At 45.3% G+C, this 14,550-nt stretch overlaps 5 protein-coding genes across 5 annotated transcripts; 2 read left to right on the top strand and 3 right to left on the bottom strand.

Annotated features, from left to right (window-relative positions):
* Positions 1-4,956: 4,956 nt before the first annotated feature.
* On the bottom strand, positions 4,957-5,507 carry BJ212DRAFT_1412676 (uncharacterized protein; the record flags this gene model as incomplete). Its single annotated transcript, XM_041337505.1, has 3 exons — positions 5,323-5,507; positions 5,216-5,289; positions 4,957-5,179 (listed from the first exon to the last, which is right to left on the bottom strand). Exons 1-3 carry the CDS (start codon positions 5,422-5,424, stop codon positions 4,960-4,962), a joined length of 396 nt encoding a protein of 131 aa, XP_041185136.1. The 5' UTR covers positions 5,425-5,507.
* A 36-nt stretch (positions 5,508-5,543) lies between these two features.
* On the bottom strand, positions 5,544-5,934 carry BJ212DRAFT_1291970 (uncharacterized protein; the record flags this gene model as incomplete). Its single annotated transcript, XM_041332126.1, has 2 exons — positions 5,544-5,771; positions 5,815-5,934. Coding segments are annotated over 2 exons (348 nt in total), but the record flags the coding sequence as incomplete, so codon positions are not given.
* A 348-nt stretch (positions 5,935-6,282) lies between these two features.
* BJ212DRAFT_1530425 (uncharacterized protein) lies at positions 6,283-7,271 on the bottom strand (the record flags this gene model as incomplete). Its single annotated transcript, XM_041341765.1, has 4 exons — positions 6,283-6,489; positions 6,545-6,700; positions 7,123-7,157; positions 7,192-7,271. 4 exons carry the CDS (start codon positions 7,269-7,271, stop codon positions 6,389-6,391), a joined length of 372 nt encoding a protein of 123 aa, XP_041185134.1. The 3' UTR covers positions 6,283-6,388.
* Positions 7,272-12,934: 5,663 nt separating this feature from the next.
* Positions 12,935-13,285, top strand: BJ212DRAFT_1291975 (uncharacterized protein; the record flags this gene model as incomplete). The annotated part of the gene is made up of 1 exon (XM_041332127.1): positions 12,935-13,285. One exon carries the CDS (start codon positions 12,935-12,937, stop codon positions 13,283-13,285), a length of 351 nt encoding a protein of 116 aa, XP_041185133.1.
* Positions 13,286-13,514: 229 nt separating this feature from the next.
* Positions 13,515-14,036, top strand: BJ212DRAFT_1490055 (uncharacterized protein; the record flags this gene model as incomplete). Its single annotated transcript, XM_041341441.1, has 4 exons — positions 13,515-13,554; positions 13,604-13,687; positions 13,748-13,903; positions 13,957-14,036. The coding sequence occupies 4 exons, from the start codon at positions 13,515-13,517 to the stop codon at positions 14,034-14,036; spliced, it is 360 nt and encodes a 119-aa protein (XP_041185132.1).
* Between the last annotated feature and the right edge of the window lie 514 nt (positions 14,037-14,550).

The following is a 14,550-nucleotide window of genomic DNA, read 5'->3' as shown; positions in this document are numbered from 1 at the left end:
CCTTCGGAGCGAGGGGTGATCATAGCGCCCATGGCGGTATGGTCCTCGAGTAGCAGGACTGTCATTCGAATGAGAAAATCTTAAACAAGGAAAAAAAACACATACGCAGGTGATTCATGCCGGGGGAGTTATCAAGTTGAGGAACAGCCCTCCCAGGGCGGCGCATATAGCTGCAGCGCTTAGAAGAGGCGCAATAAAACCATTTTAAAAACAGAAAAAAATATCCTTGTTCAAAGACTACTGGCGACTGAGCGCACGTAGTGCTCCCTCTAGGAGTAGCGAAGTCCTGCTCTATCAAAGAGAGTGATCTGCACCAGAAGCAGGGTTAGCTCAAGCTGCAAAGAAAATCACGGACGAACCCCGAAGTGTGCGAGCCGAGAGTCAACTCGACTAAGACAACAGAAAGGAGAAGGAGGGTCGATGAAGAGGTCGAAAAGGTAAAGAGACCTGACAGTCAGGGGTCGAGGTTTAAGTAGGACTGTCTCGCCCTTGTGTCAGAACTTACCATAGCGACTCGAATTCGGGGTGGACAATTCTCGATCGAAGATCGTCCGTGTCGACGGGGTGGAACCTGGTGGAACTGGCTATTTCCGCCCTGTAACTGAGAGATCTTACGTGCAAGAACAGACTATGAGTTTTCTGGCTAATCCACAGTACAGTCTCTATCCACGATGAGCTGGTCCTTGAACATTTAGCTGGTAAATCTTACTTCGAAGTCCTGAATGCAAGGAAGGTAGTTAAACATTGCTCAGCAGATCTTGTCTTCGTCACCTGAAAAATTGGTTAGCGGAGTTGTCTCGGTGTCAACTGGTCTCTCTGGAAACGGCACGCTACAGTACGAGCAGCGGAACGGTTGTGGAGCTTATCTTCATCGCAACCAAGGTCTCATAATTTGTCAGACTTGTGAATTCCAATGACAAGTCACGTCAGTTTTATAGGTATTCAATTTGGAATGTCGGAACTCACCAATAATAAAGATAAGATAAAATCTAGGTGTTCAAACGAATCAATATATTCGACCGTCAAGTCAATAAGTCTAAAACACCGTTACATACATGTATGACACCCAAAGTTACACAGGATATTTAAAAAATGTTTATCCATACGGTGTCTGAGCGTTCATAGAAAACTTACTTCAGGACTGAGAAAGACTGGTATGCCAACTGAATCAGAATGCGCCTGGCTTTGACGGCTGAGCCGACAGTACGGGTCGTCTGGTAGGAGAAGACAATACGCCCTGCTGACTGTCATTATGACGTGCATCCACGTTGGTATGAGTTCGTGATGGAGAGCAGGACGAGCTCTCCGACTTGGATGAAACGTGCCGCACACCCAAATCAGCACGCTTTGCGTCCCTGAATGCCTTCAGGCGATCCGCGGCCTTTGATGAACCTGTCTTTTCTGGGGAAGTGAGGACATGGGATGTGGTGTGTGAATGGTTTGTTCGTGGTGCAAGAGAGGCCGCGTCGTCGTAGACATGACGGAGCGCTGGAGGGTACAGAGATTGGGCGTGAGATGCTGCACCTCTTGGCGACTCTCTGAAGCGAGAACTGAGAGATGGTTTCCGTTCACGCTCGTCAAAGAGCCAGTCAGGAAGATCTGAAGGGTGACGGGCTTTTGCAAGATGATAAGCTTTCATTACGCGGATCAAATGCGAGTCACGTCCAGGAGCCGTTTCTATGATAGAAAACTTAGCAAGACCACAAAGGGTAACGATTGATGTACACCCACCTTCGTCGTCTGAGGCGAGGATCCTTGAATACCATGCTTTATTGACATTGACTGTCAAGACACTGGCAGCCGCAGCGACACGATTCCATATACTATCACCATTTTCCAATATTGAAAAATATCTACCATGCTGGGGGTCTGAGATTACAGTATAAACAGAAGAGTGAAATATGAAACTGTGAATCGCGAACCTTCATGTTGATCCGAATCGGTCTTGAATGACTTATCAGGTCTATTGGATTTGTCTGGCGGCTCAAAATAATCTTCTAAGCTAGTGGACGAAGATAATTGACTATTCATTCTCCCCTGGAATGAGAAGGATGAAGTGGATGATTCGGAACCGGCCGAAGTGCTCGAGTCGCGACTGCCTGCAGGTATTTTGGAGCGAGAATCAACAGTGGTTCCTATAGTACGAGGCCCAGAGCGAGTGGATACCCGGGCGACATGGACGGCCCTATGAGGGCGTAACGAGCGAGTAGTAGTGAACGCAATGGGCTGGCTCTGGTTTCGCGAGTGACCTTCCACGAAAGGCGCGTCTCTCTTGAGACGAGTGCATGCGGGGGAACTTGGCAGGCCGAGCTTTCCAGCCTGGAGGGAAGGACGGTTCGATTGCATGGACGACCAGCGTGTGAGTGATGTATGGAACGAAAAGATAAAGAGATTTAAAAGGATGTTAATGTACAGTATCCAGTCCAGCTGGATGAAACGTAAATAAGAATAAGGAGCGTTGTTGGTCGACTTCAAGTAGTGTTGTCGACAGAAAGCGCTTACATAATAGTGAATAGTAAGCATGTCTGACATTGAAATCGAATTTGATTGCTGAGCACTCTCTCGGCGAGTCTTTCAAAATCAATTAATTGAAACACCCCTAGCTGTATAGTGTCACCGACAAGTAAGAGGTGCTCGAGGAGAGATCAATTATGTAATTACTTTCTTGTGATACCAGGCACCGATGTCGCAAGACCTTCTACATCAGTGTGGCCTGGAATCAAAATATTCATAACTTGCGCCTCGTTGTTTCACTACCATCATGTCAAATATGTTATCTGCGTGTCGGCGTGTAGGTCCACGTGCTCGACAAACTCTCGCTCTAGCTAGGTATGCCAGTACGAGCACCAAGGAAAAGTTTCGAGTGCTTGTTATCGGAGCAGGTGCGTACAATTGATGGAATTCTTTGATTAACGTTGACGAATCTTCAGGTTCTGGTGGGTTGACTGTTGCCAACCAGATATACAACCGCTTCAAGGCTGCTGGAAAGCCTTTGAATGCAGGAGATGTGGTGGTCCTTGATGCAGCAGACTATCACTACTATCAAGTAAGCGCTCAGAATCAGTAACATACTCATGCTACTTTTTGATGGCTCCTCCTTTCAAGCCTGGCTGGTGACGGTTTTTATCCATAGACTGTGATACGACACCTGACGTATCCTCCAGGACTTTGGTGGGTGCTGGTCTTGGCCGCAAAACAGATTTCAGACGACCGCTCGCGTCCCTATTCCCGCCACATATCATGCACATTGCAGAGAATGTCAAGTCATTCTACCCGGAATCCTCGTCAGTTACGACAACCTCAGGTCGGACAATTTCATATGGTTCGCTTGTAGTGGCAGCAGGTTTGAAGATAAACTGGGACGGCATCGCTGGCTTGCCCCAGGCTCTCGCTGATCCTTCCTCTGGTGTTTCATCAATATACTCCTATGATACCTGCGACAAAGTATGGAACGACGTAGATGCTCTTAGATCCGGAAATGCTATTTTTACACAACCTGCAGGTGTCATTAAATGTGCAGGAGGTAAGTCAAATTTCTCTGTGTATGGTGGCTGCTTACCGTCTTTTAGCTCCGCAGAAAATCATGTGGATGGCCTGGGACAGATACCAGAAATCTGGGCGAGGAAATAACATCAAAATCGATTTCATGACTGGCATGCCAACCATGTTTAGCATCAAGAAGTATTCGGATGCCCTAAACGCCCTGCGCATCGAGCGGGGTATCGGAGCAGAGTTCCAACATAACTTAATTTCCATCGATGCGGCGAACAGGAAAGCAACTTTCAAGAAGGCTGACGGTTCGACTGTGGATCGTGATTTCACCCTCCTGCATGTCACACCGCCGATGGGACCGCTAGACTTCATCAAAGGATCGCCCATCGCTGATCCAGCGGGCTGGGTAGAAGTCGATCAGGGAACTCTCAGACATGTCAAGCCCGAGTTCGGAAACATATTTGCCTTGGGTGATTGCTCCTCCCTACCCACTAGCAAAACGGTTGCCGCCATTACATCCCAAGCCCCTGTCTTAACGGAGAATTTGTTTTCGGTTATGGACACCGGCAAAGTGAGCAGTGCCAAGTACGATGGCTATACCAGTTGTCCGGTCCGTCTACCTCCTAACAACACTGTCCACTTGACCAAATTCCAACTTTAGCTTTTGACGGGATATGGGGAATTGATGCTAGCCGAGTTCAAGTATGAATTTGTGCCTAAAGAGAGTTTTGCCAATTACCTGGGCGATCAAACAAAGCGGAGAAGGTTTGTCCCTTGTGATTCCCACTTGCGTCATTGCATTGAACCCGCCACATCGCTCAGATTATTCTATCACTTCAAAAAGGTACGGAGTACAATTGGAGTTGTAGCTTCTAAAATAGGCTTATTGTCTGTGCCATTCTTAGGACCTTTTTCCTTGGGCATACTGGAACCGTATGGTGAGTCTTTGAAACAGTTCGTACGGGGCTATCGGAGTATCTCATGCTGCGCCGTACGCCACAGGTTGACGGAAAATGGTTCGGCCCCTCAGGATCATTCCGTCCCAAGTTTGTGTAATAATGACATTGAGGCACCTGATGTTCCCACGTACCGGGCCTAATTAGACGTGACAGCGGGCCCTGATGGCGGGTCTTAGTAGACCGGTTTTTAGCTGTACACACCCAAATGAATAATTATTCAATACTGAAGGGCCTTGGGGGGTGAATGGATAGTACTCGGCACTATGAGGGGCTCGGCTACTGTGACCCGTGTGCCTGCTGCCATATTTAGATGCCGGCGGCACCGGGCATAGCCGCTGTCGACGTCGGAACCTTCGTGCTCGCTGTGCTCAACGGCGAGCTCATGTATCTCATCAAAATGAACACAAATTTAGAGCGGACTTTTTGCAATAGGTAGCTAATAGTCGTATACATTGTTTTTCAGTCAAATAACAAGCCTTTCAGTGCTAAGCTATCATGGGTTATACAATTAAACTTCTTCCTTGCTGGTGTCATCCTCATCTGTCATCTCCACAAATTCTGCACTCTTCGGAGCTTGTGTAGATAATCCCAATGCTTGTACTTGCTTCCTCAGACATGTGTTCTCCTTGCCATTGCCCTTGCATTTGTGTGGCACACCTGTATCACCACACTTCTTGTGTGGCTTGCCAATGACCTCCCCTTTCTTGTGGTGCACAGTGAGTTGGGAACTGTACTTGTCTCATTGATGTGGAGACATTCTGAACCAATGGCAGGAGCCATCCTTCAATGCATCACAGATTTTCCAGAGGGCACTGAGATCATTTAAGCTGGTTGGGGACTGGAATGGTATGCCCTCAGGCTAACCTCTGACATTGATCCCAAGCTTCTCCTTAATAGCAATATTGAAGTTTGCATAGTTGATTTGAACATTGTGCCTTTTAGCCATAGTCCCTGAAAACCTTACAGTAAGCATTTATTTTGATACAATGAAAGGGGGGGGGGAATGCACTTAAACCTGAATTAAGGAGATGAGTGCAAACACATTGCATATTCTGCACTGTCTCACATTCATTGATGTCTACTGTGAATATATTAGCATAAGTATCCAGTAAAAAAGTGAAGTAACACACTTTGGCCTGCCATACACACCCATTGTTCCAATTTCCTTGCAATTTCATCAGCCTCCATTTGGAGGACATCCTCCCAAAAGTCCATGACATTGTCCATCCCAAACCATGTTGCCTGAGCAGTATCATACACATGTCCATGAGAGGCAAAGAGACATGCATAAATTCCAGTTTGAACAGCAAGAGCATTGAGCTATGAATTTGTCAGGTATTAGAAAGTGGTGTAACACACCTACCATCCTAAAAACATTATCTAAGGTGGATTGAGTATCATGGGCTGCTACTGTGTTGTTTTCATGAACACTTATATTCTGCAGGGCATGGTGCTCATTAAGTTGGTTGATGTATTCTTGCTGATGTTACAATCATGTGCACCCCTATTCATTTTCTCTCTTTCTTTACCTTGTATTACATCATGAGCTGCATGATGCCACCGCTAGACTTATCTCTGACTCATTCTTGTATTACATCATGATCACTGCTGTCATCACTAGATGACTCATCACTTATTGCTTATGTGTCCTTTCTTATCTCCTTATCTCTGACTCATCGTCAATCCCATGCCTGCCCTAAAGTAACTATGATTCACTATATATAGTTGATGATGTGTCCTGTAGTTCTTCACTTTAATCTACTAGGTTTTCACCTGAACATTCCTTCGCTTAGGACCTCCAATCCTAAGTCATCTGAACTGATATTCAAGCTGGAGACACTCTCTTTGTCTTGTCTTACGACCCTTGCATTTGCAAGGTCTTGACTTAACTTCAGCCATTGCTCTTATCAAGCTGCTGTTGTTACAATAATCCTAGTTCATAACAGCTGATCCTTGGGTGATAGGTTCTGCAAAGTTTCATCATCATTCACCATTTCTTGAATCTTGTCAAGTGTATGTTTTGCCCTGTGAGGACAATCTATTTTGTTTATATGAGTATCATACATGATGAATTTAAAAACACAAAAACCAACCTGTGTTGACTTCCTGGGTTTTTGTGTGCATCAGAGCATTGGCGAGTTGCACATTACAATGCCCCTTGTAGTGCTTTTTGCCTCCAATGTGTTTGTTGACCTTGTCTTGAGTGATGCCATGTTTGAGCATAATAGCCTCAATCTTCTCATTCTGCTCTGCAAGTAGCAATTGAATTGTGGCAGTGAGTACATTGTCAGCTTCCCTCCATTGTTCTGATGAAATCTTGCAGGAAGCTCTTTGTGTGTTGGCTTATGCCTTCTGTGTAGCATTAAGTGGGGCCTGAGATGTTAGCACAGGTCAGCTTGGATTCCTCACAGCCCAGGATGAATTATTTGCATCTGCAGGTATGTCAGTTTTCCTGGTCTCCATGTGCAACTCAACAAGTACTTCCTCATGGTTATTTTGCTGGGCTGGCTGGCTAGACTCATAATCTGCTGCACTGATCTGGTCAGACACTGGACCAGGGGTCCCAAAGGCAAGAGCCTTGCACCAAGAGTCAGTCAGCCTCTTCCATAGCTTAGTCAGCCAGTAGCACAGCTAGCTTGCACATAGCTTACACAATCATCATCTCACTCACTCATCAGCTCTGCTCTAGGCTTAGGCTGCTGGCCCCTGCTCCAATGTGGTGAACAGAGAATATTTGAACTTGCCAAATCTTATTGCCTTAGCATTTGTCTCAGCTTGCAGTCTCAGTTGCACCTCAGTAAAACAAAAAGCCTCAGCCATACTAGACAGCACATTTGGTTGCAAGTTAGAGCACCAGAAGACAATGTGCTCGCCAACAAGTACATATCAAACAAAAGCCCCCATTTATGTCATGTTATGCCAGAAGGCTAAGCTAGACAGCAGGTGTCCATAAAAGACACCTGCACAATACAAAAAAGGACTGTATCAGGCTGGCATTTTACATGGACCACTATCAGAAACTGATGAAACATAGCTTAAGGTGCAGAAAAGCCGATGGACAAGCAACAACAGAAAAAGATTTAAAGAAAGCAGGCTTGTGAAAAGCAAACTCATCAACAGCAACCTCTGAAGTGTCCTCCCTACTTGATATATCAGAAGAACACTCCCATAGTTCATCGCTTATCTCACTCAGTAGCATTGAGGAACACAACATCATCTCATTCCCAGAACTCAATGTCCTAGTTGTAGACTTAGAGCTACCCAAACTCTACATAGAGCCACTACTATGCTACACAAAAATAAAAGCACTCAGATCTACCTCAATAATCCCTGACTATGACCTTGACATATTCTTTGCACTTGCACAACAGAAGAACATGCTAACAGAAATGCCAAAAATCTTTCATAGAGATGGATGCAAGTCAAAGAACCCAATGGACTTCCTCAAGTCGTTCAACCAGGCCATGAGACAACAGTCTATCACCATGCTCACAGCAAGTTCAAAAGCAACCTGGGCAGCATTTGTAGTCAAATTTGAAGTTCAATGGCTGCCAATTATAGTCACAGAGAAGACTAAGGCAGAGTTCAAAAGGGAACTGATGGAACACCTCTTGTCAGACACAGATGTGGGAACAAAGACCACACTGTACAACAGAGAGTGCTGGATGCATGAAGCCTGGGTGACCAAGGCATTGCAGCTGGCTAATAGAGCAGGGATTGCAGCAAGCACTTCAATAATTTGGCAGGTCAGAGGGCAACTGCTAAGCATCATCAAAGATCTGTTAAAGGCTGATGAGTATGTGGATTGGGCTGCATTCACAATGGAGGTCAAAGGACTCAAGGGCAATAGATTCCTAGAGAAGAAGGAGCAGTATAACAGACAAGAATATAAAGTCAATGTGCTATGTGTAGATGTTGTGTGCTTACAACAGTGCAATCCTACACAGAACTCACTTGTAGCACTCCAGAACCAGCTCTTGCAAATGTCCATCAACCCTATGAAAGCACCAAACACACCCTTAGGCAATAGCACTGTTTTATGCATGCCTACCTCCCAAATGAACCAATACCAGCAGCCCACATTCACCCATCAGCCAGTAACATCCCCCCAATTGCTCATGATCAAGGAAGACCTTAAGAATGCAATACAGCAACTTGTCTTATCATTTATACACTACCCAGACACTCTAGCAGGTCAGGCAGCATACACAGCACAGATTGCACAATGGAACACAAAGTGGGGAGAGCACACAAGGGTCACACAGGAGACAGGATACCCCCTAAAGCCAGGGACCACAGTCATTGCCTCAAGCAAGTGCTTCAATTGTGGAACTCATGGATACAACAGTCAGAACTGTGTACTACCAGCAAACCATGCAGAATGACTCTCCTGCAAAGAGGCTGCTTGGAGAGCAATTGTGAATAAAGTGTTAGGTCTGTTCAATCAAGCAACAGTTACCCCAATATCACTCGTCACCAACCAGACCCTGGAGTACACTGCAGCCTGGATCAAAGAGATATCAGAGCAGGATGAGGGAAAAGCCAGCAGGTCAGCATAGAAAGAAGCACTATGCTGACCCGAAATACCAAAAGTACTCTAGCTAGAGCGCCTGTCCTCACACACAAAGAGATGTACTCAGCAGGGCACATAACAACAATTAAGGACCAGATGGACCATGAAGAAGCAGTACTATTCATACATTCCATCTCACTAGAAGGGCCACAAGGGGAAGCAGTAATAATCTGAGGGTTGTTTGAGAGTCCCTTCAGTGACAAACTCCATATTATATGGGTCACCTGACCCACATAATATCCCATATAAGATGGGCCAGCAGACTATGGGCTGATGTTATGTATATCCTTGATGTTGATGGGTGGGCCAGGAGGGATATTATTTCCAATGGGGATGGGTGAGCCCATCTATGCCAATGTTATAAATATCCTCAACAATGGCAGATGGGCCAGGAGAAATATTATTACTGATGGAGATGGGTGGGCCCATCTGGGCAATATGTAGAGTAGGATAGACATATATTATAGACAGCTGGGCTAAAGAGAGATGTATGGCAGATATTATTATATAGATGGGTGGGCCAATGGGGTGGTGAAATATTTATTATATATACAGGTGGGCCAATGGGGTGGTGAAATATTTATTATATATATGGGTGGGCCAAGGTGGGGGCATATTATATAGACAGGTGGGCCCAGATACATATCATGTAGACATATGGGCCAAGGTATTGGTATACTATATGGACATATGAGCAATGCTGTTGCACTAGTTTTGATCTGAGTCATCAATGACATTCAGACTCAGATTCTGTCAATGTTGATCAAAGTCAACACAGCCAAGCGCCCTGTCAACTCAGAATCCAGTGATACCTTGGAAGACGGTCCATAGATGTAAGGGCCAAGGTATTTGTATACTATATGGATGTATGGACATATAGGCTGAGGTAGTGATATATATTATATCAATGGGTGGGGCGAGGTAGTTGCTATCACACATAAACATAACTGGGCTTAGATAGTTGGATAAGAAACAAATCAATTTGCTGATGTAGGCACCAGAGAATTGAAGACATGGAGTACATACCCCTATATGAGTGCATATACCTACCATTGACCACAGAAAGCCGAAAACATGAATACACCATGTCTGACATTCACCAAGCACTGAAACCCAACACCCAAAACCCAACACCCAAAACTTGAAACTTGAAACTCAAAACTCATACATTTTTACAAGTTTTGAGTTTTGAGTCTCAAATTACCAAGTACCAAGTCCTGAAACCTGAACATCAAACCCTGAATATCGAAACCTAAAACCCAAAACTTCAAAACTCCAACATCGAAACTCAAAACTCATACATTTTTACAAGTTTCAAGTCTTGAATCACCAAGTCCTGAAACCCAAAAGTCAAAAGTCAAAAAAATATATGAGTTTTGAGTTTCAAGTCTCAAATCACTGAGTACCAACACCTGAAACCAGAACATCAAAACTCAAAACTCTTCACCAAGTACCAAATAATGAGTACTGAAACAACTTTGGGTGTCAGCATTCAGTATTCAGTACTCAATGAAGAGTTTTGAGTTTTGATGTTCAGGTTTCAGGTGTTGGTACTCAGGTTTCAGTACTTGGTACTCAGTACTTGGTGATTTGAGACTCAAGACTTGAAACTTGAAACTCATATTTTTTTGAGTTTCAAGTTTTGGGTTTTGGAACTTGGTGGTTCAAGACTCAAAACTCAAAACTCATACACTTTTACAACTTTTGAGTGTTGGGTTTCAGGTGTCAGGTTTCAGGTTTCAGGACTCAGTGATTCAAGACTTGAAACTCAAAACTTGTAAAAATATGAGTTTTACATTTTTATGACTCCTGAGTCTCAGGTTTTGATGTTTGGGGTTTGATGTTTGGGTTTTGGGACTCAGTGATTTGAGACTTGAAACTTGAAACTTGTAAAAATGTATGAGTTTTGAGTTTTGATGTTTGTTTCTAAGTTTCAGGTTTCAGTACTTGGTACTCAACACTTGGTGATTCAATAAATGGACTGGCAGAGGTAACATTCATTGGAAAACTTGTATATACATCTATCACTATGCAATTATGTAGCCATGTCAACCTCCTCAGAAGATGCTTCAACCTTCACCTCAACATCCATGTCATTGGAAGAATCATATTCTGGGGACAAGGTTGCTCAGATCACCTGGGTCCACAATTTTGCTGGACATATCTGGAACCTCTGGTTGAACAACCTGGTTATACTCAAACAGGAGGCCCTCAATGGCAGAGGCATCCTTGAATTTCAGGGGTGTGGGCATCATCTCTCTCATTGAGAGATCAATGAGAGGAGGGAGTGCAGATTCAAATGGTGACATGGACACAGGGATGGATTGATCAAGCAACAAGGATGTTGCATTGGCTGGAGGTTTGGGAATTGGGAATGTGGGGTGCTGGTTGATGATTTCACGCCTAAGGCCTTCATGGAGGCATTGCAGGGTATCAATCTTACCATCCTGCTCTGCCACATGAGCCTCAAGAATGGTGATGTGAGCTGCACCATCCTGAATCACAATTGCCATGGCATGGAGATCTGGCATGGGCAGGTTGAGTGCTGCAGCAGGGACTGCTAGACCGGGTGCTGGAGCAGGGACTGCTGAACTTGAAGACAGAAGTGCTACAAGGAAAAATCAAGGTCAGACAGTGATGAAAAAAAACTTGGGTGACTTACAAGCTGGTACAGGTGCAGGTGCCTTGATGGCAGTGATGGTCTTGCTGCGACCATGTGTCTGGGTCTTGGGAGTTGTCACAGCAGTGACACCCAGAGTTCTGGACTTGCCATGAGACTGATTGTGAGTTCAGGCCTTGGATTGGAAGGCAGGGGGAGCTTTGGAAGGAGCCTTGGAAGGTGTCCTGGACCTCATGTTCTGGGTGGTAGAGGAAGCATGAATGCATTTCAGTGGGGTACCCAGAGTCACAGGGATGCACTTGATCTTCTTTGTTGTGCAGCGGACACATGACATACATGGATTCCTGGTCCTCTTGTCCAACCAAGTTGTGCAGGGCCAGTTTAGCTTGGTACAAACCTGGCATGGGTTGTTCTGTGGGTTGTGTTAGTGAATGGACACACTTCAGATAAATTAAAGTACTCACCAGTCCAGGAATGAGAATATCACCTGCATTGATGGCTAGGAGTGCCTGCACCAGTGTTTTGGGAGTCAGCTGGGAGGGCTTGATAACTGCCAGGTGACTGCTGGTAATCACCTGCTACATTGTAAGCATACACCCGAGTCCCAAATGCATAAATGTGACTTACTGTAGCAGGGCCAAAGGGTTTTTTCATCACAACCTGGGGTGATCAAGGCGAATTGGAGAGCTGGGGAAGGACAACATCCGGCACTCCACCCAAAAATGGCTACAAGAAAATGTGAGACAAGTCAAAGACGAACCAGATGGCATACCTGAATACTCATGTCTTCCTCATCTTCTGACTCCATGAAGGGCTTAGACTTCACAAAGCAAGATGACTTTGCATGCTTGTGAGTCTTTATCGCAGACTTCAGTGGTTGGGAGGAGAGTACCAAAATCATGGGAGACTTCCTCTTCCAACTCCCTTCCACCTCAGGCTCCAGGTGTTAAGAACCATGTTGCTCAAAGGAGAGAGAGACTGACTCAGAGGGGCTTGGCCTCAGCTCGTACGCTGTGCCCCTTACCCGAGTATGTGCCCTTCATTTCATATGAGGTCCAATGATGGTCCGACAAAGTCCGGAGGATTTCCGGAGGCTGGCTACTCTACTGGAGAGCACTAGAGGACTTCCGGAGGAGTGCGGGAGAGTTCCCACTGCAAGGTAATACTTCTACAGGAAACAGGATGGAAGGATAGGAGATCTGAAGGTCTGGAGGACTGGAGGACAGGAGGGCAGGAGGACAGGATGATGGAGGACAGAAGGACAGGATGTCCGAAGGTACAGAGGGCAGGATGTCCGAAGGTACAGAGGGCAGGATGTCCGAAGGTACAGAGGGCAGGATGTCCGAAGGTACAGAGGGCAGGATGTCCGAAGGTACAGAGGGCAGGATGTCCGAAGGTACAGAGGGCAGGATGTCCGAAGGTACAGAGGGCAGGATGTCCGAAGGTACAGAGGGCAGGATGTCCGAAGGTACAGAGGGCAGGATGTCCGAAGGTACAGAGGGCAGGATGTCCGAAGGTACAGAGGGCAGGATGTCCGAAGGTACAGAGGGCAGGATGTCCGAAGGTACAGAGGGCAGGATGTCCGAAGGTACAGAGGGCAGGATGTCCGAAGGACAGGAGGATAGGATGTCTGAGGGTTAGGAGGACAGAACGTTCGAAGGACAGGATGCCTGGAGGTACGAGGGACAGGAGGTCCGGATGATTGATTGTCTTTGTTTGGTCATGGTTCAACTTTTGGCAATTGCCGGTTTTGTGTTGAACTTTGAAGTTTTTTCAATTATCAGTCAACAAATCAGTAAGTTCCCCACACAACATGAGCCCACAGTCAGCTGTTTGATTTCATGACCCTTTGGTGACCAACTACAATTCAATGGATGTGGATGAGTCCTCTGTGTCCCAGGTATCACTAGGTATGTTGTATTTTTATCATGCCTTATCTATTTACTGGATATCACTTAGATGATTTATACCTTGGGCCAGATGATGACATAGGATATGATTCTGCGTCATCCAGATCACTGGATGTCTTGGCTGCAATAACCAGTGAGTTTATACATTCATTAAGATGGAGGATCACCATTCATGCTCACTAAACCCTTGCAGATCAATCACCTCTGGCTCAAGTTGATCATCCAGGTTCTCCCATCAATCCAGACTTGTATCTCAGGCATGAGGATGATATCATCGATGTTGATGAGTTGCTGGATTCTGCTGATCCTAAGATTGATGCTCTGGCTGCATCAGAAGTGTTTATGTCATGTGAGTCCATTCATTCCAGAGGATTATAGATACTTAATGTATCTCCCAAGCAGACAAAACATCTACTGGACTTCATTCCCAATGGCCAGAGCTCACTAATGAAGATTTACATTTGATGGTCTGGGAGTTCTGACCATTTGGGTCATATGAACACACTGGGTGTGAGTATCTGACACAGTAGATCATTTATCTTTGGGCTAATTTTTCTACAAGTGCAATCTGTTCAAGATCAACTTGGTGATTACAAACACTGTACTGGGGATCTTCTTGATCCTTCCATTCCACTGCTACTTGAGGCCAAGTGACCCTTCCAGATGGCTTGGGCAGAAACTTCTGACAAACTCAGAAAAGCTGATGCAGACCTCCAGAGGTTGCAAAGAGCTCAACAGATGAGCATCAAAATGCTCAAGGTAGTAGATTCCCCGATCAATCAGTTTGAAGATCAAATTCAAATGTAAATTACCAAATTTCTGATAGTAGTCAAATCACATGTAAACTTCCAAATTTTCATTAACATACCCACATCATGTAAACAACTGAATTTGTGACACATTCCTCTTCCATTTCCAATTGAGTTCTGGAGGCTCAGGAGTTCCCAAGTGTCAAACACCAAAGTTTAATTCTCACTTTGGCTCACTGAGTCCCGA

This window comes from Suillus subaureus (genome assembly GCF_016647635.1).
Source record: "Suillus subaureus strain MN1 chromosome Unknown BJ212scaffold_376, whole genome shotgun sequence".
NCBI lineage: Eukaryota > Fungi > Basidiomycota > Agaricomycetes > Boletales > Suillaceae > Suillus > Suillus subaureus.
The sequence above is the reverse complement of the archived record's forward strand: the minus strand, read 5'-3'. Positions and strand labels throughout refer to the sequence as shown.